General features: G+C 34.6%; 3 protein-coding genes and 1 non-coding gene across 6 annotated transcripts; 2 read left to right on the top strand and 2 right to left on the bottom strand.

The window, feature by feature from the left end:
- Positions 1 to 4573: 4573 nt before the first annotated feature.
- Positions 4574 to 4972, bottom strand: LOC141680067 (uncharacterized). Its single transcript, XM_074486393.1, has one exon. The coding sequence runs from the start codon at positions 4970 to 4972 to the stop codon at positions 4574 to 4576; it is 399 nt and encodes a 132-aa protein (XP_074342494.1).
- A 1382-nt stretch (positions 4973 to 6354) lies between these two features.
- On the top strand, positions 6355 to 6461 carry LOC141681253 (small nucleolar RNA R71). Its single transcript, XR_012558693.1, has one exon. It is a non-coding gene; the product is annotated as a small nucleolar RNA R71 (small nucleolar RNA).
- Positions 6462 to 13941: 7480 nt separating this feature from the next.
- Positions 13942 to 23198, top strand: LOC141677378 (protein PSK SIMULATOR 1-like). 2 transcript variants are annotated; one of them, XM_074483286.1, is made up of 13 exons: positions 13942 to 14097; positions 14642 to 15000; positions 15467 to 15774; positions 16011 to 16103; positions 16193 to 16277; positions 16989 to 17082; positions 18837 to 18934; positions 19419 to 19488; positions 21382 to 21485; positions 21895 to 22011; positions 22192 to 22280; positions 22375 to 22416; positions 22529 to 23198. In XM_074483286.1, exons 2-13 carry the CDS (start codon positions 14680 to 14682, stop codon positions 23031 to 23033), a joined length of 1926 nt encoding a protein of 641 aa, XP_074339387.1. In that variant the 5' UTR covers positions 13942 to 14097; positions 14642 to 14679; the 3' UTR covers positions 23034 to 23198. The 2 variants fall into 2 exon arrangements, with proteins under 2 accessions (XP_074339387.1, XP_074339388.1); XM_074483287.1 differs by having other exon boundaries at positions 13943 to 14097; positions 22204 to 22280.
- Positions 23199 to 24171: 973 nt separating this feature from the next.
- Positions 24172 to 26510, bottom strand: LOC141678474 (uncharacterized). Of its 2 annotated transcripts, none has more exons than XM_074484805.1 (2): positions 24569 to 26510; positions 24172 to 24490 (listed from the first exon to the last, which is right to left on the bottom strand). In XM_074484805.1, the coding sequence occupies exon 1, from the start codon at positions 26312 to 26314 to the stop codon at positions 24572 to 24574; it is 1743 nt and encodes a 580-aa protein (XP_074340906.1). In that variant the 5' UTR covers positions 26315 to 26510; the 3' UTR covers positions 24172 to 24490; positions 24569 to 24571. The 2 variants fall into 2 exon arrangements, with proteins under 2 accessions (XP_074340906.1, XP_074340907.1); XM_074484806.1 differs by having other exon boundaries at positions 24172 to 24453.
- Positions 26511 to 27530: the final 1020 nt, after the last annotated feature.

The raw sequence follows: 27530 nt of genomic DNA, 5'->3' as shown, positions 1-27530 counted from the left end.
TTTCCAAATTTTTTATTTGAATAAATCAAAATAAAATTAAAATAATTTTGTCAAAAATATTTTACCAAAATAATTTATTAAATTAAATTATCTGGGTTCTGAGTTATTTATAAGTCTAATGATATACTTGTAGAGAACTCTACGAGTTAACACTTATAGAGAACTCTACAATGACTTATCGATAATTCATAATAAAGCTTATCGAGAAGTCCCTCGAGAAGTCAGAAAATTCACTTATCAAGAACTCACTCGAGAAGTCTTAAAATGACTTGTCGATAAGTCAATTAGACTTATTGAGAACTCAGTTCTATATATACTTTTGATCACTTTGATTCTGCCTTCTGCTAATTTTATATATTGAAAATGCAAATCAACATTTAGACAGTTTTCTTAGAATTCAAAAATTCCAAGCTAAATTTTGAATTTTGAAAAATAAATATGCAAAGATTTCTGAAATATTTAAAATTGATATTCCAGTTAATTTCCAATTAAATCAAATTAATTTTGATTTACTAGAAATTGATCTACTGCAAAACATTAGCTAAATTCTTGCCTTAGGATGAAGAATTTAGCATTCCTATTTTACCTACAAGTCTAGTGAAAGCTGCTTCATCCAAAGGTTTAGTAAAAATGTCAGCTAATTGTTTTTCTGTTGGAACCTAAATGAGCTCAATGGTACCATTTGTAGCAAGTTCTTTAATAAAATGGTACCTTACATCAATGTGCTTTGTTCTAGAATGATTAACTAGTTTAGCCACAATAAATATAGCTAGTATTGTCACACATAATTGGGATTTTGTGTAACACTAGGCCATAATCCATTAGCTGATTTCTAATCCAAAGCACTTGAGCACAACTCCCAGCAGCTATGTATTCAGCCTCGGCTGTGGAAGTTGACAAAGATTGTTATTTCTTGCTATACCAGGATACAAGTCTTTGTCCAAGAAACTGACAACTTCCACTAGTGCTCTTTCCGTCGACCCTGCTCTAGCAAAATCTGTATCTGTGTATCCAACAGCTTCAAAACCAGTTCCCTTAGGATGCCATAATCCCAAGTTTGGAGTCCCCTTCAAGTATCTGAAAATCTTCTTCACAGCCATCAAATGTGATTCCTTTGTATTGGCTTGAAATCTTGCACACAGACATGTTGCAAACATGATGTCTGGTCTACTTATAGTTAAGTACAGTAAGGATCCAATCATTCCTCTATAGCTTGAAATATCTACACTTTTTCCCTTTTTATCTTCATCCAACTTTGTAGCTGTAGACATAGGTGTAGATGCAGGTGAAAAATCAACCATATCAAACTTTTTCAATAAATATTTGACATACTTAGTTTAGCTGATGAAGATTCCATCACTTCTTTGACTGACTTGAAGTCCAAGAAAGTAACTCAATTCCCCCATCATACTCATTTCATATTCACTCTGTATAAGCTTGGAGAATCTTTGACAAAGATTTTCATTTGTAGAACTAAAGATAATATCATCCACATAAATCTAAACTAGGATCATATCATCACCATGCTTCTTGTAGAAGAAAGTCTTTTTTATTGTTCCTCTAGTGAATCCATGTTTTAGTAGAAAATCTGACAGTGTGTCATACCAGGTTCTAGGTGCTTGTTTTAGTCCATAGAGAGCCTTGAGCAACTTGTATACAGAATTTGGAAATTTTGGATCTTCAAAGCCAGGTGGTTGTTGCACATAAACTTCTTCTTCTAACTCACCATTAAGGAAATCACTCTTAACATCCATTTGATATACTTTAAAATTTGAATGTGTAGCAAATGCAAGAAAAATCCTTATTGCTACAAGTCTTGTAACTGGAGAAAAAGTTTCATCATAGTCAATTCCTTCCTCCTACAAGTAGCCTTTTACAATTAACCTTGTTTTGTTTCTGGTGATAATTCCATTTTCATCCATCTTGTTCCTGTACACCCACTTTGTTCCAATTACACTTCTGTTCTTTGGTGCATGAACCATTTCCAAAACTTTGTTTCTTTCAAACTGATTTAGCTCCTCTTGCATAACAGATATCCAATCAGGATCAAGTAGAGCTTTTTTAGTTTTCTTTGGCTCAATTTATGAAAGAAACATGCATGTAAACATTCATTTACAGTTGCACTTCTAGTCCTCACTCCAACAGTTGGATCACCAATAATTGCTTCTCTAGTGTGACTTTTATCCTACTTTCTGATGTGAGTTTGTTGACTTGAGTTTTCTGTATTTTCTTCACCATTGACATGACTTGCAGAACATTCTTCTCTTTCTCACCCTGAGTTTGTGCTATCAAATTCAGGTACATGAGATGAGCTTCCATTCCCATGATTCACTTGTTCAGTTGACTCTTCATCTATTATGTGATTTATGTTGACTTCAGCTTCATCATTAGAATCACTATCAATATTGATATTTTCAAATTTTAGGGCTTCAGCTTCATTTTCATCAAGGCATTCCAAGCCTGGGCACTTGTCATCATCAAAAGTAACATCTGTGTTTTCCATATTTTTCTTTTGTTCAAGCACATAGACCTTGTAGGCAGTTCTTTCCAATAAATATCCCAGAAAAATTGTCTCAAAATCTTTAGAGACAAATTTTCCCACATATTCAGAGTTGTCCTTCAAAACATAGCACTTGCTTCCAAACAGATGAAAATGCTTCACAGTAGGCTTTCTCTTAGACAAGATTGAGTAGGGTGATTTGCCAAGATTCTTGTTAATGAGATATCTATTTTGAGTATAGCATGCAGTGTTCACAGCTTCTTCCCAAAAACTAGTTGGCAACTTGGCATCTTGTAGCATTGTTCTAGCAGCCTCCACTAACATTCTATTTTTCCTTTCAACAACACCATTTTGTTGAGGTGTCCTAGCTGCTGAGAATTCTTGAACAATGCCCTTGTTTTTGCAGAATTCTGTTAAGGTTGCATTCCTGAATTATGTGCCATTGTCACTCATCAGTCTTTTCACATATTCTTGATCTTCAGCCTGCTTCTCAATCTTCTTGATGTGTTCAATTATGATGTGTGGAGTTTCATCTTTAGAGTGCATAAATTCTATCCATGTGTATCTTGAGTAGTCATCTACCATCATAAGTGCATACTTCTTTCTTGAAATTGACAGGACATTAACTAGTCCAAATAAGTCCATGTGAATAAGTTGCAAATGTGCACTGATAGAATTCACAGTTTTACTCTTGTGACTTGATTTCTTCATTTTTCCTTTTTGACAAACTTCACAAACTTCATTATGAGAAAACTCCAGATTAGACATGTCTCTCACTAACTCCTTTTTTACTAGACCCAACATCCACTATCTATGATCCATATGACTTTCTTCCTTTTTCCCTGCAACAATAAGGATTAAGTGTATTTAGCAACCCAAGCAATGTTGGGTACTTTCTTTTTGTTAACAGAATGAGCAGAATTTGAATGAGTTATTTCAGAAAGAATAGTGTTCATGGATTGTTGTGCATTCTCCCTTTTTGATGCAGACCCAACATTTACTTCTTTGAGGTCTACTCTCAGCTTATGGAAACTTTTCATCACTTTCAAGTTGCAAGGGATTCAATAAAACTTGTCACATAATGAGTAGGGATTATTTGCATTTGCTTCATTATACTTGCATGCTCCTTCTACTGGCTTGCTAACAGCCTTTTTACAAAGGTGAGTTAGATGATTCATCGAGCCATATTTTTGACATTGTTTACTTGCAGCATCTGCAACAAATGCAAAGTTATTGCTTTTATTTATCCCAATTTTCCCACTTTTATTCTTCTTCTTCTTTCTTGCATCTTCAGTTTTTACATCCTTAATAGGTGTCTTGGAATCTTGATTGATTATGGGCTTCTTTTCATCTTGGGAAGTTGGAGTTGTTTCTGCATTTTTCTTTTCATTATCTTCATCAGCAATTTCTTGCTTTAAGATCAACTCTTCTTCACTGAATTCTACTTCACATGCTTTGAACATAGGTGAACCAACCTTTCTCAGCATAGCTGGGACATCTTCATTTTAAGTTGCTTTTCCTTTACCACCTACAGCTTTCTTGTTGCTATTCAAAGCATCATAATCAAGACCAATAGTTATGTTAGCACATGGCTTATTTTTCTCATGGTACTGACCAACCAACTTAGATGAATTTCTAAAAGATTTTAACTTTACTTCATTCTTTTCCAGCTTTTCCCTCAACACAGCTTCAATTTCAGCACCACACTTCAGCTTGTTTTTCAGATAATCATTTTCTTGCTTGACTGATTCAAGCTCTACAAGCAGCAGATCCATCTTTTGCTTCTCACTCTCAAGCTTCTCATTGGATTTTGTTAGCCTATTGACTTCCTCATTAGCTACTACCATGCAAGTGTGTATATGAAACATCTCTACACTCATATTTTCCACAGTCTCCTTATATTGACTAGCATTTAAATCAATAGTGGTTAGAGTTGGTACCTCAGATTTTAATATGGATTCTTCTCCATGGTTTGAGACGCTCCTGAGAATTCTTCAGCTCTGCTAATCCAAGAGACTCGAATGGCAAATCCAATCTCATCTTTCATGGAGAAGCATTTAAATACTAAAGTTGTTATGCCCCTTCTTCATCTTCACTATCAGAATCCCCTAATAAGGCTCTCTCTAAGGCATCAGTCCTTAGCAATTGATCAAGCTTTGATTTCACTACAGAGTCGACCAACTCTACTTTAAAGCACTCCTCTTCATCATTAAGGAATTTCATTACATTGACGACATTGAAAGTCACGTCCTGACCCTGAACCCTCATAGTAAGCTCACCCTTCTGTACATCGATCAAAGTTCGGCCTATAGCTAAGAGTGGTCTCCCCAAGATAATGGGAAACTTCTTATCTTCCTCGAAGTCCAGAATGATAAAATCAGCAGAGGAGATGAGTTTATCCACCTTAACCAAGACATCCTCCACTACACCTCGCGGATAAGTGATGGATCGATCAGCCAGTTGTAAGGACATGTTTACAGGTTTTGGATCAGGTAGACCGAGTTTCTTGAAGACAGACAAGGGCATCAGATTGATGCTAACTCCCAAGTCACACAAGCACTTGTGAAAGATAGATTACCAATGGTACACGGTATCGTGAAGTTTCCTGGATCTTTAAGCTCAGGAAGAAGTTTCTGTTACAGCACATCACTGCACTCTTCTGTTAGAGCCACGGTTTCCAACTCCTCAAGTTTTAGATTTCGAGATAGAATACCCTTCATGAACTTAGCATAACTCGGCATTTGTTCTAAAGCTTCCACAAAAGGTATGTTAATGTGCAACCTCTTGAAAACCTCCAGAAACTTAGCAAATTGCTTGTCGAACTTTTTCTTCTGAAGTCTTTTAGGATATGGAGGTGGAGGATATACTTGTTTGTCTCCTGTATTCTGCTCAGGAGGAGTGTTTTCAACAGTTTTCTTCTTCGGTTCCGCTTCGTCACCCTTTTGTACAACTGAATCAGCCAAAATTTCATTTTCTGAAATTGGGGAGGGCGCGGGCGCGCTCTTCTTCTGGATTTTTTTTTTAGATTTTTCTCTTTCTTGATTTTGAGGGCTAGAGACCTTTTCAGACCTCAAGGTGATTGCCTTCAACTATTCTTTGACTTTCGTCTTGCCTGGATTAGCTTCCGTATCACTCGGAAGAGTTCCTTGGGGTCGGTTCAATAAGGCGTTAGCAATTTGCCCTATTTGATTCTCCAGAGTCTTGATCGAACCGCTTGGATTTTCCACAAAAGCCTCAACTCCTCTAATTCAGATTTTTCATTTTGAGGATGGACCGACACCTCTGTGAGATTGCTGTTGCATTCCCTGTGGCTGAAATTGTTGCCTTGGTGTAAACTGTTGCTGAAAACCAGGAGGATTGAAAGGCTTGTTTCCAAACTGCTGGAAAGGCTGTTGCATACCACCATGATTATTGCACCAGCTAAAGTTAGGATGGTTGTGGTTGTTAGGATGATAAGTTGTAGGAACTGGTTGCTGCGACCTCTGAAAGTTGCTCACAAACTGAGTTGATTCACTAGATATAGCACATTGATCTGTCGCATATGATCCTGCACAAAGCTCACAAACACTCATTATCTGTTGAACACCATAGTTGGTCAGAGAATCGACCTTTATAGTCAACGCCTTTAGATGCGTAGTGATTGCCGTAGCTGTATCCACCTCCAGAATTCCTGCTACCTTGCCTTGTGGTCTGAGTTGGATTCGAATATTCATTCGCAGCCATCATCTCAATTAGCTCATAAGCTTCCTCATAGCTCTTAGCCCATAAGACTCCGCCTGATGCTGCATCGAGCATAGGTCTTGACTGTGCTCCCAAACCATTATAAAAGCAATTGATCACCATCCAGTCATGCATTTTTATGATGAGGACACTTCCTAAGCATCTCCTTATAGTGCTCCCAAGATTCACATAAAGATTCACCTGATTACTGCGCGAATTGAGTAAGAGCATTCCTGAATGTAGCTATTTTTGCCATAGGGAAGACTTTAGTAAGGAACTTCTGAGCAAGATCCTCCCAAGTCACAATAGAACCAGCTGGTAGAGAGTGTAACCAGCTCTTAGCTTTATCCCTCAGAGAGAATAGGAAAAGTCTCAGTTTCACAGCATCTTCAGAAATATTATTGCACTTGAAGGTGTCGCAGATCTCGATGAAATCCCTTATGTGCATATTGGGATCTTCCATTGGAGCACCCCCAAACTGGACTGAATTCTGCACCATCTGAATTGTGCCAGGCTTGATCTCAAAGGTATTAGCTGCGATAGCTGGCATGACAATGCTAGATTGAATGTCATTGATCTTTGGTTGAGAATAATTCATCAACGCTTTCGTTGTTGCAGCTGGTTCTCCCATTCTAATGATCACTTCTTCTTCGACTTCTTTAACTTCTTCAAGAACTTATTATTCCAATTCTTCAACTTCATTATCTTCTTCAATTATTTCCTTAGGAGACTGAGAACGTGTTCGCATACACGCTCTCTAGAGTACCTGAAACACAACAAAGTAACTGTAGTAAGTAAAAATAATCTGACTCAGTGAACTTTAATGACCACTGATGTCAAGCACATAAACTAAAAATTAACACCGAGTCCCCAACAGCAGTGCCAAAAAATTGTTCGCACAAAAACACACGTGAAAATATACGCAAACGTACGCGATCACAAGTAGTATAAGATTTAAGTCAAGTTCGTTCCCACAGAGACTGGTTTAGGTTAAGTTCAGATTATGCACTTATGCAATAATGTATGATTATCGTTTACAGATAAGACAAGTAACAAATTTGAGTTAATTAACTACTTAAGAGATTATACTAGCATGCATTAACTAAGAGATTAAAAGTGAATTACTTATATGAGAATAAAATATGAGAGCTTCATTAAATACTTCATTCAAATTTTATGTCTTTATCAATAGTATGCGATGGTGATGATATCAGATAACACGAAATTAGTATACGCTATCTTTCGATATATGTATACCCTACTACTAAGCATCCACAATCAAGATAGAAGTTGAGTAGACACCAATTATGCTTAGACCCTACACGTCTATAAGATTTGAAAACATAACGGTTTAAGAACAAGTTATCTATTATGATTACATAGGGTAGGTAAGATGGTTAAAATTACTCCATGAATTATGCATGCCAATTCATAAATAAACCTATGCTAGCATGGCAAGTTCTAAACCTCTATATTCACTGTCGCTTCAATAGAGATTAACAAACAATCTTAGATGTTAGCTACGAATCGAAGACGAATAAGCACAACCAAACTAGGAAATCATAAATTACCACACACTAAAGATTTAGAACAATCAACTATTGAAATCCATAAATACATCCGCTAGAACCCCATGACAACGATTAGTTCATGATTGAACACATCGTCACCATGGGTTCCAATGAAAATATGATACTAAATAAGTTCGTAATACTACGAGATAATATAAAAGTACTATGGTTTAGAACAAATAAAAAACAAGCATCCAAAAGTATCACCTAAATCGAAGAATACAAAAGTAAAAACTAATTCTTATTCTCCTTAGCCGTCTCGTGTGCTTTAGGTCTTCTCTATGTTCTCCCTGGATTCCTTGTTATTAAAAACATCTTCTTATCTTTATAATCACCTGGACTCTCCAAATATTCAAATTATAACAGAATCAGGATTCTACAGCTTTGCACTGACGCGACCGCGCAGTACTAGGGCGTGGGCGCGCCTGACCAAGCACGGGCACGCTGACCTTCTGTTGAAATTCTGATTTTTTCTTGTTTTGTGCTCCTTTCTTCGTGCGATCTCTCTCAACTCTATTCTTGACCTCGTATCAACATATATCATATGAAAAGCTCATTTCCTCCTCCGACTAATGCCCTGTAACAACTAAACACAAAACACATCAAAATACAAAATACTTGAGTCTAAAACACCAACTTAAGCCGATAAGAAGCGTTCCAAGTGGATATAAATTCCACTTATCAGTTCACGAGCAACAAGTGCAGTGGTTTTTGCAATTGTCGTACTCTTGATGTCAACAAAATCAGGGCCATAGATTATAGCTCTCTGCTCTTGTTCCAATTCATGATTTCTCAATTTTCCATAAATCACATTTAGGGGCTTAGTGATGAAGTCAAGCCTTTCTCTGATGTATGTGTTCTTATGTTCTAAGTGAACTGGTAGAGTCAACATGAACTTTCTATTAGACTCGCGTATCGGATAAACTTTCCTTTGTAACTTCAATTTACTCAGCAGTCTTGTATATCTTTTAAAGAGAGAAGACAATGTTTCTCCGGGTTGTTATTTAAATGCTTCATATTGAGTCTTCGGGATATCCATTCTATTTTATGTGACCTTAGCAGTAACTTCCATTAACAACTCAATAGTTTCCATATTTCCTTTGCACTATTACCTCCTAAGAGTTGATGACTCTTATATTTGTCAGTCAATTCCACTATTATGAGTTGAAGGCTTGTGTCTAGATTTATCACCTCCTTGTCAGTCTCCATATATTGGACGGATCCCTAGGAGTAGATGTAGAAGGAATTCTTACACCCGTTACGGTAGATGATTCATCAACCACTTTCATCACCATTCAGTAATATCCCACTATATAATATATTCGAAGCTTTAATAAACAACAACATATTTTTCTTCCATAGGTTGTAATTTTCTCGATCAAATGGGGAACCTTGATACTTCCAATTCTTTGGTTGTTCATCAATTTGGCGGAATAAAATTATTTAAGATTAAAAAATTTCAAGATTGAGAATTTTTGAAAATTAAAAAATTTCAAGAAAAAATTTCAAGAACTTGTTTGATTTGGTTTCTTTCTCCGGATCTTGATTTGTATGTCAATCAACAAGCTCTGATTCCAATTGTTAGTCCCAAAGTACAGTAGAAAAGGGGTTGAATACTATACTTACAATCTTTTTCAATTCATTTCAAGTTCTTTGTTAAATGTATGGAATCAAAATAGACATAAAACAATTCGAGGAATATATTATTTTATTAATATAAACCTTGAGGTTGCTACACTCTAACCAATCAAATGATTAGCTACAATAAATTCAATAGCATAACAGTATGTTCACAAGTTTAATAAATTTAGCCTTTAATGGAACTTCGTAAAATACAGTTGGGAGCTGAAGAAGATAACTGAATGAATTGAATTCATTCTACTTCTTTTATGTAGACTTTCAATATACTTTGGACACGTAGCTTGTTCTCAGCCAAGTGCAAATTACATTGCTTCTGTATCAATGGAATAAAACCAAGTCACCGGTTATGCCAAGAAGAACTTTTTGTGTCTTGGAAACTATTCTTACTTGTGCCTACAGGGAATGTGAATCCTAAGAGAAGTACTATACTTGTGCCTAGGTTGAAAATGAGTCCTTGCCTTAGAGAAAGTCTCCAGTGGTGCCTAGAGGGTGAGAGTTCTATACTTAGAAAAATTCTCCACTGGCGCCTAGAGGGTGAGAGTTTTGTACTTAGAGAAATTCTCCAATGGGGCCAAGAGGGTGAGAGTTTTGTACTTAGAGAAGTTCCTCCACATGCGCCAAGGGTGCAAGTGTTCCACACTTAGAATTTATTCTAGGTTTTTCAAATAAAACTTAATTATTTCCCTATTCTGATTCATACTTGTCTATATCATCTTGATTTCTTCTGTATTAATTAAATCAATCCTTTTCTGATATGATGAAGTTTAGTGCACTGGTCTGGTTCATAAACGACCAGCACTGAAATAAATTTACTTAATCCTCTCTATAATTCTCAATTAAAATAGCTTGTTGGTCATTCATTGCTTCAATCACTGAAACCCTTGATCTTCAATACTTCAAACCAATACATTTTATTTTGACTAGAATTCCTTTGATATTTTATTCTTCATGGAGGCTTGAACGTATTATTGACTTATTTCCATGACATGGTTACGGACTTGGAACATTAATTCCATATTTTGATTCTTTGTAATTTATCCAGTTTTCACCTTCAGAGTTCATGTGCTTTATAGTTAATATTATTTATCTATTTCTATTCATGTTGAGTTATAATTCCTCGATTACATATTATGTTACATTATGCTTTACAGGAGGACCCGACCCCGGTTCCATCAGGCCTTAGCGCGGACACATAACAAATTCGAGCCATCTTATGGTCGTTTCTCTCTTTTCCAGCATCATTTCTGGTTGGGAACTTAAGCTCCAAGTGATAGGATGAGGGCACTTCCTTGAAGACATAAAGTCTTGTCCTTTCGAGGATTGCATTGTATGTAAAAGCTACCTTGATAACCTAAAGTTTAACGTGAGTATGGCCTTTCTTGGCTCTTTTTCGATAATCATGGGAAGTTGTATTATTCGTTCATCCTTGGATTTCACTCCATTAAAACCGTAGATGGGTACGTTCTGAGGGTTTAGCTGAGAGTCATTGTACATATCCTAAAAAATGTATCATGGGTCAAAATGTCCACGGAAGCCCCATTATCTACAAGGACTTTCTTGACTTGATAATTTCTAATTATCCGGGTGATAACTAGAGGATCATCCTAGGAAAATTCACGCCTTCAAGGTCAATATCATCGAATATAAGTGCTACTTCAGTCTTAGCACGCTTAGGTGCTTCTCCAACCATGTTCATCACCTCTATATCATAAGCCTTTCGAGAGTTCTTGGTTGTCCCCACCATTTTTGGCCCTCCGAAGATTATGTTGATCACTAGACATCGGGGATGTGGGTTACGATCTTGATCATTACCCCTTTGATCATGGTCTCTCCTTTGGCCTCCGTTATCTTTAACTTTGGTCAACCTGCTATATTATCCTATTTGGATCAGATACGCAATCTCATCCTTAAGATGCCTACGATCGTCGTATCATGGCCAATATTTTTATGAAACCTACAATATTAGCTCTTATCTCTCTCTTCGGAGTTTCCCCTTAGTGGCTTCAACATTCTTTATCTTTCTTAGTCACCAACAAGATTATGCTCCTAAGAGCATTCAACCTTGTACTATCGGTAAACTTTGGTCCCTGATTCTTCTTAGAAGCAGAATCATAGTTTTTTCTAGTTTGAGTATACTTGTCCTTGGCATCGTACTCCTGCTCCATCTTTTGTTTCTTGCTTCCCGAGTTTTTATTACTCGTCACAATCTTCTTCATGCTCTCCTCAGCCTTGATATATTTTTAGCCCTTTCTTGAAGCTGCAGCCTGCTCTCGGGGGCACGCTTGGCCAAGGACATCTTGAACTGCACATTCTTAGTTTTTTTGCTGCAAGGCTATCATGACCGCTTTGTCCTCCAGATCCGGGACCTTCGAGGACTCTTTCATGTATCAATTCGGATATTCTCTCAAGGACTCCTTCTAACCTTGTTCACGACTCATGAGAGATCCTTTACTCTTCTTGTGTACTCTTCTGTTTATGAACTTATTTATGAAAGCTTGACTGAGATCTCTAAAGGATCCGATTGAGTTGGGAGGTAGATGGTTGTACTATTCTTAATCAATACCCTAGAATTTGAGAGAACTCCCTACAGTTGATAGCGTCGTTGACTGACTGTAGTAATAGGGCAATAGAGAATGTCCTTACGTGATATACCGGATCACCAATACCATCACACGCCTTAATAGTGGTCATCTTAAACTTCCTTGAGATATGTGCATTCATAATCTCCTCAGTAAATGGTGGTGTTGGGTTGTCAGGATCTCCAAGAGGCATTAAGTCTTTAAGATCAGCCATTAGGATGACGACCCTCATTCTCCTTGGTAGATCTTCCAGATCTATGATCGGAGGGTGCATCACTTGATCCTCATATCCTTAGAATGTGCCTTGGCTGATGCCTCTCCACGTCAATGTTTCAATATTTGGATATTGGCTTCATGAGCCCTTATCCTCTCTTATAAATTTTGGGGAATTGTCCCTTGAGACCTTCAAAGTTGGAGGTGTCCCCCCAGCTTGGTCTCCTTGCTGAAACATTTTCCTCTCGAGGCGTTGCCATCGCTCTCGGTTGATGGTTCAAAATCATCCTCCATATATGATCCAAAAAAATCACGTCCTTTAGGGACATGGGCGAAGCCACGAATGTACTGGGATGTCCGTCCTTCTCCTTGGCTTGAGAGGCCGTTCCCTTTAACTTCGCGGTACAAAAGAATCCATAAAGGGGGTTCGTAGTATTTGACATCATAATCGTTGACATCTTAAATCAAGGAGCTCGAGTCTTAAAAGGGGTGTTCAACATTCGAGGTTAGATTCGCCCCATATAAAATCGGATTCTGAATTGCGGGATTCGTCCCTTAAGTTTGAGACACGGGTTCGGTTGTTGTCCTAGTTCTTCCTCCTCAAATGACGTAGGTTGAGTGTGCTAGAATCTCGATCGAAAGTCCTAGAAAGTGCGGGTAAAGTTGATTCTTTAGTACTGCTTTTCTTAAATAGGGATATATGATATATTTTGGGACGAACATGGGTTATATAATAGATTTTGAGTGAAAATATTTTCTTCAAAAAGATGCTACTCAAAAATTATAGATAAGATAATAAAAAGAAAACTTTTTCAATTTTTTATAAATTATATATTTTTTTGTAAACATTTGTAAAATTTGGTTTCGCAACTAAAAACAACTACATTTAACGTTTTTATAAAAGTTAAGTTGCTTTTTGATTATATTTGATGTTGTTTTAAAATATAGTTAATTTGGTGTCAAATTGTATATTTCGAAAATATTTTAAAATATATCTTTTCTTGGAAAGGATAATAAAAATACATAATTTTTCCAAAAGTTTTAAAGAAAAATTTGCATTTCTCAAAATAAAACAAAAATCATATTTTAAGATCTTAATAAGGTTAATGAAAGTTTTAGATATTACGATTAAGCTATAAGTTATAAACCCCGAAAAAAATTATATAGGTTACAAAAAAGTAGTTATATTAGTGGTCAGACTCTTATCCCCTTGTTGGAGGTGAAAAATTCATACGTGTAAATTATTGGAAATAAAATAAAATTATATGAAATTTCAAAAAAAAATAAAAAAGTTAGTCATAAATAAGAAAGTCAAAGGCTAATATACTTTAGTTTTTTCAGCTTACAAAAGAAAGAAGATAACAATGGGAGTTGAATAACAGGAGGGCTGCTAAGGGAGGTTGGAAAAATAAATAAAAAGGATGGGTGGGCTAAAGAAAAAAGGCATAAAAATTCCATTAATAAAAGAAATGTTAAAGGAAATAATAAAAGAAAGGACAGAAAGGGGGAGAATGCAGCAGCAGTTAGTGTGGCAACTTTGACCCTTAATCCTCTCTCGTTTGACTAGTCTCTTGTCAACCTTCTTGCACCATACTACGACCCTTATTATTATCGGTCTTTTCAATGTGTGCGCTTGAGCACACATTTATTATTAACTCTAATAAAAATGAACTCAAACATACGAGATTTAGTAACTAGCGTGTGCACTCGGCACACCTTAGAAAATCTCAATTATTATTACTCTCTGTCTCCGTGTCCGTGTCTGTATATATAAATTATAAACTATACATCAATTCAATTTTATATATATAGGCAACTGCTTTCACACTCATTTTTCCCCGCTCTCTCCTTCGTCACCGCTGCACCCGTGCAGGTACTCTCTCTCTCCCTCTCTCTCTCCACATATATATGTATATAGGAATATTGCATATCTGTAGTATCTGCGCCAGTGCTGATGAATAAGCTTGATCATAATATAGTTGTTGTTGTGTGTAACTTGTAAGTACATAATGGATTACCCTAACCATGAAGTACATACTGGATTACCCTAACCATGAATTATTTCTTGTAATAGAGTCATTTAGTGTACAAGTCAAGGTTTCAAGTAGGTCATCGTAAGATATTTTTTATTATTATTTTTATTTTTATTCTTTTCTTAATTTGATTGGAAATTTCTGGCTATGCTCTTGTGTAGATGCCACAAGTATCATCTTTTTACAATCTCTTTTGTTGTATGATTTGTTATTCGTATGTCTTTCATGAAATGAGCCCTATATGAGTTTTGTCAAATGGCAAAAGCTTATATGGTATAGGTTGGATATGTAGAATGCAAATTGCGGATTATGTAAGGCTATTGTACTCTAGTTTGATATCCATTTAATTTCGTGTTATATTCTGTTTTACTTTCTCAACTGCAGATTGAACAGAATTAGCCCTTTATACCTCTTCTTAAATAATGGGAGGGCTTTGTTCCAAGACTTCAGAATCCGATAAAAGGTCATCAACTGCTCATAATACCAAACATGGTTCTGGTAGATCTATGAATCCCCCTCCCAAGTTGAAACAGTCAATAAAGAATCAGACTAAGTTGCTTCCTTCAGAAGTTCTGGAAAGTACTGATGCTAAATTACAACAACCTAAAAAAAATAAAAGCTCAACTGTCAAAGACGAGTCAAGTCTCACAAAGATTGGAAGTGATAGTGATGAGATTTATGACGGAATACCTAGATATCCTAGGGCAAATTCCCAGAAAAGTAGATCAACAAGGACCAAGGAGGTACGTGTAACAAAGACAGACCCCTTCACTTATTACTTTTCATGTATTCTTTTCTGTTGCGCTTTTCTTTCACTTTCATTCAATGCATGAGCTGATACTGAGTTATCTATATGACACTTCGGTCAAGGTAATGATTCTATTATTATACACTGACACAGAATTATTTGCAACTTCGGTTAAAATGGGCTCAACTAGGTTCATAATTACACCTAGAAGCATGAATATCCATGTTCTGTTACCATTTTATCTCCATGTGGTTTGTGCATTTTTTAGTATCTTAAGGAAAAGACATGTACCGTTATCTCCATTTTAAGAGCCACTCAGCCCCCTGCAGTTGTTTATACCAAAGTTAAAGTCTCTGTACGTATATATATAAAGGAATCTCTATGAGATGAACAAGATGATAGTGGGAACCCAATTTATGGCATACTTTCACCTCAATTAAGCATTTCGATCAAAAATTCAGGGCCTAGGCAGAGCTGGTACTTTTGGAATAGAAAAGGCCGTGAAAGTCTTGGACACCCTAGGCAGTAGCATGACCAATTTGAACCGAAACAGTGGTTTTGCAGCCGGGGTGACAGTCAAAGGCAACGAAGTTTCAATTTTAGCATTTGAAGTTGCAAATACAATTGTCAAGGGCTACAGTCTTATGGAATCCGTTTCAGATAGTAAAGTACAGCAATTGAAAGAAGTAGTGCTTTCATCAGAAGGTGTGCAATATTTAGTGTCAAAAGACATGGATGAACTCCTAAAAATGGTCACGGAAGACAAGAGGTTGGTGCTAGAGAACTATATAAATCCTTTGTTGTTGTATGTTCCCTTTACCCCTTACGTGCCTGCCATAAATAGTTAATTGTTTTGCACCAGTGTTCTATAGCCTGTGCCTTTCTAGATGGGTGTAGCTCTGTTACTTGTTGGTTTCAGTTCATATTTCTAGTCTAATTATTGCATTCTGTATCCTCATCTCAAACCAGTAACTTTGTTTATTGAATTCTTGGTTCATTTCACAGGGAAGAGCTTAAAATTTTTGCAGGAGAAGTTATTCGTTTCGGAAATCGTTGTAAAGATCCTCAATGGCATAATTTGGATCGTTATTTTGAAAAGTAACTAGAAGGACACAGTTTTTTCAACTACTAAATAATATTTCTATAAAATATTGTATTATAGTTTGCTGATTCTTGTATATTTTTAGGCACAACAAAGATCCTCCTAGGCAGTTAAGGGAAGAAACAGACTCGGCGATGCAACATTTTATGACATTAGTTCATCACACTGCTGTTAGTATCCTCAACCTTTACACATTGATGACGATAATTGTGGTGGACAGAGAGTCAATTTGGTTAATTGATATTTTAAAACTTACTTTGTGCATGTTGGTCCCTGTAGATCAAAATCCAGTCACTTTATGCAGTTAAAAATCAAGGAGAATAAATCACGAATTCAAGTGATATTGTTCATATTGTCTTAACAAAAGTTCTAGAATTAACTGATACAAATATTACAAGTGAGAAATCAGTTCAGTACCTAAGTAATTTTACTTCATCATCTTATCGATATAGAAATATTCTTTCTGGGAATATTGGAGTTTACCCATACTCGAAATAGGCCTTTTATTTTTATCATCTTCCCAGTTACACAAGAACTGAATACAATTATTATCTATACGTGAAGGAATTAGCCAGCGAGCAAACTCATTTTTCCCAAAGATACAAGATGTTAATTTTTTTAGACAAATAAAGAATTTCTGTTATTTAGCAAAAAAAGAAAGAGAGTTTCTGGTGAGATTCAATGCACCTATGAAGCGCAATAGTATCACTGAAGTGCATACAACTTTCTGTTGTTCTGTCTTTTTCCTATTCATTTTGCAATCTTAACATTGCCAGTGATCACAATCTAATATTCAAAGACTTTCAAGTTTATAAGTGCACCGAAGAAAAATGTACTATTGCAATTGTTATCTAATAGTGTATCATATTTTGTGGCCACAGGATTTATACCAGGAGTTAAATACTTTAGACAAAATGGAGCAAGAACATCAACCCAAACATCAGAATGAGAATAAATTAAATGCGACTCAAAAAGGTAGATAACACTGCTCCTATTTTAAAACTACAAACTGAGTCCTCAAGTCCTTGTCTCGGAGATAACATTGTATTAGAGATGTATACATATAGTAAATTTCTATAAGGAAGATTAAGGCAGAATTTATATGTATGCAGGAGTGTATAAAGCCAGGGAGATGAAAGGCAATACTAAAGTATATGTATTTATTATATTTCTCTGTATTACAATGTGAAGGAGGTCGCTGCCTCTAATAAAAGGATTCTACATTGAACCCTAATGCAATGACATCCTGATGTGATGTCATGATTGTGATGTCATTGTTAATAGGTCATGCTTTCATCTTAACACATAGGTATAGCTTCTTTCAAATCTTCTGCGCAAGTATGCTAGTAACTTAATATGAACAGAGTTGAAACGTTTCTGATTCTAATTTGATGTAAAATAAGTTAAATTAACTATTGTAATTGATAGAGTTGGAAATTTAAGTGATTATAAAGGAAATATCAGGGTAAAGAAAATAATTTAGACTGGCATGTAAGAAAAACTGGTGAGATGTATAAACAATAAGTAGATGCATTTTATTCTCATTGTTATTATGTTCTTGTGGAAAATTTAGCCATGTTCATGGAAATTCGAGACTGCCCCCACATTTTACTGGACGCCATTTTGGAAGTAGTTAGCCTGTAGGAAATGCTTACTTTCCAGAGAATGTTTTTCAACTTATTTATGCACAAATATATACTAAGTTCTAGATTTCATGTTTATGCAGATTGCAAATCACAAAATAATTAATTTGGTTGTTCATCATCCAATGTTATCATTTAGTTATTAGTGTTTGTTGTAAGTATTTGTATCAAAGGTTGGAAATATTGAAGATTTCAGATAATATGGTAGTAGTCGTCTACTAGTAATATTAAATGGATGGTAATAATCTTTCTAAAGGAATCTACATAATTATATAAGTTAGCTTTTAATTATCCAAGTTAGGATATATGTGCAAAAAAAAATATTTTAAAAATTTTGTCGGACTTTGGGAAGTATTAATGATTTAGGACATGTCTTATTATTTAGAACATCATAGTGCCTCACTTATAAAAAAAACATCATAGTGTCTTACATTCCAAGACAAGTCAAATTTTTTTTTATATTATTGTAATTCCTTACATTTTGATCGAGATTATTGAATTAAAATTTTGAGCTAGAAATTTCTTTCTTTTTGTGGGTTAAAATTAATTGTATTTTCTCCCTTCCCTGGTTGGAAAATTATATAGGTGGTGAATTTTCTGCGGTCAATCCTCCCAAGTTAATTTTATATTTTTTTTGTTTGTATTTAAAATGGAAAGGTATTAGTACTAAAAAATGGTACAGCTGTATTAGAAAATAGGGGGGAAAGCACAAATTTGATAAGCTGAGTTTACTGAAATGTATTATCTACAAGTGGATTCATGCTTTTCTAAGTTTTCGGCCTCCTTTGAGTTCGTAGATTGTGTTATGCTTGAGTATGTCTTAAGTATGGACACTGTTGACGACATATTTAAGCAGCTTAAAATGGTGACCGGAAACATTGATACTAGTCCCGTATGTTATGTTTCTACTTTTCGGTGCATCAATCTTGAAGATTAACTATGTATGTGCTTGACTTTATTCTCACTTGTGATGAAATGGTATATTAATATTTTATTTTTGGTTAAAGTAACTCAAATAACTCTTTTTAAATATCTAAAGACAGTATTCTGTTTAAAATGTATAGAATTATCTTCTCTGACTTGCAGGTGAGGCCCTTTCAACTTTAAAGCTAGAATTAAAAGAACAAAAGAAGAAAGTAAAAGATTTAAAGAAAAAATCACTGTGGTCCAAGAGTATGGAAGAGGTAGCTACTGACATTTCTCTATAATTTTACTATATCAGTTACTAATTTATTGTTTTTAGATACAAAAGTCAGATGTTTGTTATATATATGAAGAAAAAAAAATTGTTTCGAGGTTTTCAGATTATGCTTTTTCACTCTTGTTGACAAAATATTATTGTAAATATCGAATGTTTAGAACTCCTATCCACTGCCATATTTATTATATGGTTGAATTGTTCATTTTGCGAAAAATTTGTGCTCGTGGTAGATTGATGTCTTGAATTCTACGCCATGTATTAATATTTGCTTAAATAATTACATAGAACTTTTACCAAAAATCATAATTGCAAACCAGTATTAATATTTTTGTTGTTTTAGGTGTGAGCATAGTTTTTCTTCTCTTAGCTAGTTCATTCTTTTTTTTTCTTTTCATAATTAGCAAGTTCATTCTTTAACCATTACAAGGAAAGTTCTCAAAGATCTTCTGTGATTTCTTGAACTACAGGTGATGGAGAAGCTTGTCGATATTGTCCTCTTTCTAAATCGAGAAATAAATAATGCATTTTGTGGTACAAGTATGTTAATTCTCTATCTTTTCAAGTTTCCCTTTAATGTAATTTGCTGCAACCTTTTCAAGGTTTATGTGACCTTTACACTCTACGTATGAATCTCGTAAGTGCGTAAACAGAAAAAGCATATGTTTACATGATCAATCATTGGAGTTTAAAGAAATGAAGTCATAGTAGCCGTTTTACAACTTCATCTCCTGTCTCCCATTCATGACATCATCTGATACCGTAGCTACGGATTATATGTATGTGCAAGTTTAACGTGGTGGCTTAGCATTTGTACTTGATACCATTCTTTTTCTCTGTGTCGTCAAGTCATGCCAAAAGTATTTGGAGAAACTAGAAACACAATGTTATTCATTGCTCTGTTTAGGGTTAGGGGCATATTTCAGTGTGCGATGTCATTGTATGTTTCTTGTTATATCCTTCATGTATATAACAAGGGTAAGATGGATCTTATCAAAAGTATTAACAAAACTCAGAGAGTTTGTTTCTTGACTATTACAAAATTAAACATTAATATTTAATTTATGCAAATTAGTACCAATGATTAAGACTTGATCATCAACTTTTCAGTTTTTGGAAACTATAAAATAATCTAATATCTTATTTCTATCCAAATCACTACTAAAGGTTAAGGATTCAATTATTGGAAACTACGAAATATACTATAAAATCTGTTTCTTTGCTTGTATATTGGTTATATAAAGATTTCAATTCCAACATAAGCGGCTACGCGGGCTAGTTATAGTAGTAAAAATGTAAAATATTATGCATTGTTTAAACAATTAAAATAATTTTATAAAGTAGTACTAATGTACTATAATTGTTGGGATGACTATATGGAGAAAAAATCTCAACATAAATTAAAAAAAAAAAATCAATTGACATATTTCAGCAATATATTTCAAGAACTGCAAATCTAATACATGTATATTATATAAATGTCGAATTACATTATAAATCCTTGTGCACAGTAGGTGTATAGGCTAGTAAACATAACAGCTGGATGCCATATATAAACTGTCACCCTGTTATGTTAATATGTGAGGCTCATTAGAAAATGTTATCATTTTGTTAGATGTTGCATTAAATCATGCACAGTGACCGCTCTGTACAATGTAAGCATATTTAGGAAAGTAGCCACTGTGGTGCAGTAGTATGTGACGGAAGGAAATATGGTTGGAGACATTAATTCTTATGTACATGGTAAGTTTGATTGAGGCAATGATGGCAGTAAGTGGAAACAGTGTCTTGGATTTCCCTTTGTATAGCTCGCAAACAAGCATCAAAATATGTGCAACATGTGTTGTCTCTTGAACAGGGGCGGTCCTAAGAATTTTTAGGCCTAGTGCGGAAAAAAATAATGGGCCCCTTAAAGTGTTTTTATATTAATTTTGAAAATTCAATCGAAATGTTAGCAATGATGTGTGAGAGAAGGATGTTAGTGTGTGAAATCTAGTACAAATAGTTCTTATCTGGTCTTCCGGTATCAAGAAACAAGATTTGAACCTCCTTAACAAAAACAAGGCTATTAACTTTGAAAACTAGTTCTATAACTAGTTTTTTGGTTAGGATTGAACAAAAAAAAATACTAAATAAAGAGCATATAAACACAATCAAATCAATAACATATAAAGTTAATATCTTTTACGTAAGAAATAGGAGAGTTAAACAACTTCTGAACTAAATTTAGTATCGGAAATACATTTGTGCATTGCAAGCATATAAATATATCATGTATAAATTTAATTTTGGGCCCCCGGAGCTCAGTGGACCCAGTGCGGTCGCACCGGTCGCACTGCCTCGGGGCCGCCCATGCTCTTGAAAGAGGTGATTGTTGCATTACTGCTTGTGCTGATGTTTTTATCTAATGTTTTTTGTAAATTTGTAATGCAGATGCTAATAATGAATCCAATGGACCTTTGAGCATCCAAAGAAGATTGGGACCTTCTGGTCTATCTTTGCATTATGCTAACATTGTCCAACAGATTGACTCAATAGTATGTGTCTCACCTTTTCGCCACATAGTACAGAATTTTGAAATTTTAATTACTGTATTTCCACTTTCGAAAGCTAATGCATTGTGGTGTCTACTTTATAATATACCATGTGCAAGAAAGGTCACAAATGCAGTACAATATTGACCTTTCACTTTTAACAGCTTAAACTATTGTAATATTGTAATATTATAGTAGATTTAAGATAACCTTCTTCTTCCTTTTTCTTTTTTGCTGAATAACAGAAATATCTATCTATTATTAATAATCTATAATTCCGATTTCTCAACCATGGTTAAAATCTTTACTAAAATATTCTGTTTATTATGTGTCGATGTTAAGCGAGGCTACTTAATTTGGGAGTTTATGCTGCAAAGTATTTATTCTCACAGTGTTTTTATAAAATGATCAGGTTGCCCGATCCACCTCCGTGCCTTCTAGTACTAGAGAATTTTTATACCAGAACTTGCCTCCTTGTATTAAATCATCTCTGCGTTCCAAATTACAAACCTTTCACGTCAAAGAAGAGGTACTTTTGATTTTTTTTGTTTCGTCCTAATTATCTCCAATAAGCTTGAAATTTAATCGACAGAACACTATCACTTGCAATTATGAAAACTGTATGATAACTGTTCCTTATACTTTATAAAATTATTTATCATTATTTTAGTTTTTCCCATGGATCCCCTATATCAATGTAATTTCTTAGTTCTTATTACAGCTCACAGTTCCAGAGATAAAAACAGAGATGGAGAAAACTTTACATTGGCTTGCTCCGATTGCTACAAACACATCAAAGTAAGATGCTCAATAATTTTGCTTTTATCATCAAACTTTTAGTTACTTGTCCTAATTATACTCATGCTTGGTTCCTTGAAACCTTGTAATATAGGGCCCATCATGGATTTGGTTGGGTTGGAGAGTGGGCAACGCGGTTAGTGAGTTTTTAGTTTCCACATGTCATCTATTTTTTAATCAATTAATACAGAAATGAGGTTAAAAAAAGGGCGAGCATCTTTATAATAGAGATGATTTTTACTGTACAGGACTGAAGTAAATCAAAAACAGAATGGCCCAATAGAAATTACTCGAATCGAAACACTTCATTATGCAGACAAGAAGAAGACAGATGATTGTATTCTACAACTACTATTGTGGCTCAATTATATGACAAAGCAACTTAAGGTTTCGCCTATGATTTCCCAAAATCGAGGGAAGCCACAAGAAAAGGCACAGCAGTCAGTGACCAACCCTACTAATCACCCACCACCTACAGTAGTCATCAAAGACAGAGACATGCTTCGAGATATTAGCAACAGAACAAGGACTCTAGGGTTGAGCAAGAGTCAGAATTATGAGTGCACGCAGTTCAGGTTAAGAAAGAATGACAGACTAACTAAAAGTATCAGTCACTGGCCAGCAAGCAAGAACGATGGTTTCATTCATTTAAAGGTACTTTGTTCTAGCCTGCCAATGGCTGATTTCAAGTTAGAAAAAGAGAGATCCATGGATGCTATTGATGGAATGTACACAATTGGTTCCTGCAACTAATTAATTTCAGAAGAGTGCAAAGCTGCAGTATATATAAGTACATAGCATCATGGTATGGAGTAGCCTCCTAGTATAATTTTGATTAAAGAACTGTATTGATCACTTTATAACCCTAATAGATATCTTATATAAACTACAACTGACCGTGCATGTAGAATTTTTATATTGAACAGTGTTGATTAAATTTTCTTTTCTTATAATATTAGTTGCTTCTGCAGCAATGTTGTGCTCTAAATTTTTTAGAGGAAGATAAGAATAGAAAAGAAATGAAAAAGAGGTGAAAGAAGCTATTCAAAATTATACATTGAAAGGGAGGTCAAAATTTAGATTTCTTGCGTAAACTATATAAAAATTTATACATCGGAAATGTTCGCTGGTCACAATCAATATTATTTACAATGTGCATCTTTCATACAATTACCAGAAAGTTCACAAATCAAAAAAAAAATGAAAGTTCACAAACTAGTCACAAATCTTCTTAAAAGTACTGTGTTACCCGTAACTTATGGTATTTTTATCCATAAAATAATTATTTTATTTCAAATATATTATTATTACAATAAATATATAAATTAAAATTGCAAATAATAATATTATAAAAATTGAGTTAGGTTGAGTTAGTAAGGATTTAAATTTTTTGAAATTTGACCCAACCCATTATATTGGCATTGACAAAAAATTAAACTAATTAAAATTTGGGTTTTGAATAGTTCGGATCCATCGGCCGAAATAAGAGGCGGGTTACATCGATTTGTTGTTTGGTCATTTTGTTTTTCACCCCTGTTAGTTATATGTTGATATCTGAAATACATTTTCACAATTGCTAACATTTTTAGCACTGACACAGTAGCACGTAGACCTGATAAAATGGGTCTGAATCCGAAGAATCGAACCGAACCGAAATTCATGGAACCGAGATCCGAATCAGATAATCCAATAATTATCCGAAAACCAAATCAAACCGATCCGAAAATTATCCGAACCGAAAATTTAACCGAAAATCATCTGAATACTTGAACCGATTATAAATTGGAACCGAACAAAACCAAGTCATATATTATCTGAACCGAATGTGATCCGAAATAAGTAAAATTCTTATTTAAAAATATTTTATGTTTATGATAATATTATTATTTAATCATAATATTTTGTTAAAGTACTATATTTAATAAAAAAAAAATTTTTAAGTCTCATAAATTGAAAAAATGATTAAATTATGATCCAAAAATATCCGAACCAAATTTACTCCGAACCAAATTTGTCCGAGTTTCATCCGAATTGCATCCGCTTTTAATCTGAATAAGACCCGAAATGAATCACATCCGATCCGATTGGTCTTCAATTATGCTATAATCCGAAATTGGAACTGATCCGAAATTGATCCGATCCTACACCGAACCGGTTATCCGATTTTGCAGGTCTAGTAACATCAGTGGCGGACCCAGGAATAAATTTTACTGGGGGCACAATATATAAATAATAACATAGAACTAATAAAAGATGCGTAATATTATAGGAAAAAAGAAATAACTTACAATTCAAATTTGTTCCCTTCTAGTTTTCATCTTTTGGAATCGATCTATAATATCTTCATTTGTTACTTCAGCAAGGGCTTCCTTTTCTATAGCTGAAATAAGACAATCATTCAAAAAATCGTCACCAATTCTATTGCGCAAATCTGACTTCACAAGCTTCATTGCAGAAAAACATCTCTCAACTGTTGCGGTTGCAACTGGCAAAATTAATGATAACTTCACTAGTCGATACACCAAAGAATAACAATGAATTTTTTTCGTTTCAACCAAGACTCTAGCAAGATCACTAATGCCATTCAAGTTGGCAAATCTTTCATCTGCTTTCACATTATCAATATAAATGCTCAATTCATGCTCAATAGCAATCCTGTCAGCAAGACTAAAATCATTTGGATAAAACTCCGTTAACTTCATCAACTTCAATGGATCAAAATTACCAAATGAATCACGTGGATCCAAAGAAGCCATACAAATAAGTAATTCAGAGTTTACCTCATTAAAGCGATCATTAAACTCTGCAATTTGCATATCCACCACCACATTAAAACAATCAAAAGAATAATAATGCTCATTGGTGATTCCAGTTTTTCTCCGCCGATTCTTTGGATTAACATAAGCCTCTGTCATATCCAATTTTTCAATGTCATACTTGTCACAAAAAGAAATTACCTTCTTTAAAAAAGAATCCCACCCATCAACTCGAAACTTTTGTAGTTGTCGTTTTGTTGACTCCACTAATGAGATGGCATTCAAGATATCTTGATCTTTTCTTTGCAATGCCTGTGACAATACATCTGTGAGTCCCAAAATATACAACATCAAGTGTAAATAAAATACAAACTCAAATGATGTGAAATATATTTGAAGACCGCTTGCTTGACGTTGTTGCACATCTCTTTCTCCCTCCTTTTCAACATATTTAAGCACCTCAATTACACTTGGATACAAATCAACCAATCTTAGAAGTGTTTTATAATGTGAACTCCAACGTGTATCTCCGGCTCTTATAAGAGAAAGTTCTTGATTCAACCCACTTCCAGTTTCAAGTTCACCACGACCCAACTCCTTTAACAATGTCTCTTTTTGACTATCTCGAAGCATATCAGTCCTTTTACAAGAACCACCAACCACATTCATTAAGACCGCAATCATATCAAAGAAGTCACCAACAGCAAAATGTTTTTTTGCAACTGCCACAACAACCAACTGAAGTTGATGAGCAAAGCAATGTACATAATATGCCGAGCTATTTTCTCTCATGATTAATGTTTTCAACCCATTAAACTGACCACGCATGTTACTTGCACCATCATAACCTTGTCCTCTCACCTGTTTTAAACTCAGACCAAACTCAGCAAATAAATTATCAATAGCAGATTTAAGAGTTAATGAAGAAGTCTCTTTCACATGAACAAGACCCACAAATCTTTCCTTCACCACTCCAAACATGTCATCAACATATTGCAGAACAACAACCATTTGTTCCTTTTTAGAAACATCACTAGACTCGTCAACTAACAGAGCAAACACATCATCACCAATTTCTTTCATAATAGATTTGAGAATTTCTTGTGCAAAACAATGACAAATATCTTTTTGAATTTTTGGAGACACCATTTGATTGTTCAATGGAGCATTTTTTAATGTAACCTTACGAACCATCTCATTTTGGTTTTGAGTATATTTTATCAATTCTAAGAAATTTCCTCTATATAGTGACTTTTCTGACTCATCATGACTCATCATGTATCAAATAAACATACTCAGATTTCAGATTATATCACAAAATTTAAAATTATACACAAAAAATATACATTAAAAAACAATAAACAAAACCAACTCAAATTTGATCAAATATATACATAGTTACATACAATATACTGTATTAGTGTATACATATATTACACACATAAAAGGAGGAGACTATGATAAAATAGAATTTAAGAACTTACACTTAGAGAGAGGACATAAGATGATCTTAATCTGCTACAACTTTTTCCTCCAAGTCTCCAAATTTACGGTTTGTCTTTTTCAATTACAATATTAGGTTTTTTTTTGTTTTTTTGTTCGCCCTTTTACCACTCTGTTCTTTCTGCACGGCTACAGCGATTTTAGACTTTGGTTTTTATTGAATTGGGCTAACTTGGACTAGTTAACATCATTTTTATTTAATTGGGCTTGATAAATATCTTGACAAATAATATAAATGAAATGGGCTGGAGCTAGTTAAATATTGGACTAGTGGGGGCACTACTATCTAACCAGTGGGCGCACCCTATTTGGGACTATATATATTAATGTCTTGTACCAAATTTCACTGGGGCCCATCCCCCCAATATTGTATATGTAAGTCCGCCCCTGAGTAACATGCGACCATATGACAACTTTATTCATCATATAAATAAAATATATTATATTTGCACCGATTAAAGCACCACATCACCATTTAGGGTAGAGCACGGTCGGTTTAGCTCGGTTTAGCTCGATTCCCGGATAAAATCGAAACTGTAATCATAAATCTTTGGTTTTTAAAATCGAGAATCGTAATCGCCGGTTCGGATTTGGTTTAAAAAATATCGACTCAGTTATAATCGACTCACTTTTGATTTCAAAACCTAACAAATATGAAATTGAAAAATAATATACAAACGGGACAAACTGATCACGCTATAATAACTAATATAATTGTAAAGTTCAACACAAATAATCAGCCAGGGAGACAGAGAGAGAGAGAGCAAGGAGAGAGGGAGATGAGGGAGAGAGAACATAAACAACATTGTCAATTTCTACTAACAAAATTTTTGAACTACATATAAAACAGAGAATGACACACAGAAAATGTGATGCAGTTCAGCACCAATAACAAATTAATCTGAATCTGTCTTTGTTATATATACATTATATATAATATAAAATATTTATTTATTTTTTAATAGACGGTTCAGTTTGGTTTTTATCGGTT

The sequence above is a fragment of the Apium graveolens genome, chromosome 8 (genome assembly GCF_009905375.1).
Source record: "Apium graveolens cultivar Ventura chromosome 8, ASM990537v1, whole genome shotgun sequence".
NCBI classification, from domain to species: domain Eukaryota; kingdom Viridiplantae; phylum Streptophyta; class Magnoliopsida; order Apiales; family Apiaceae; genus Apium; species Apium graveolens.
This window is presented reverse-complemented; position numbering and strand designations above follow the sequence as displayed.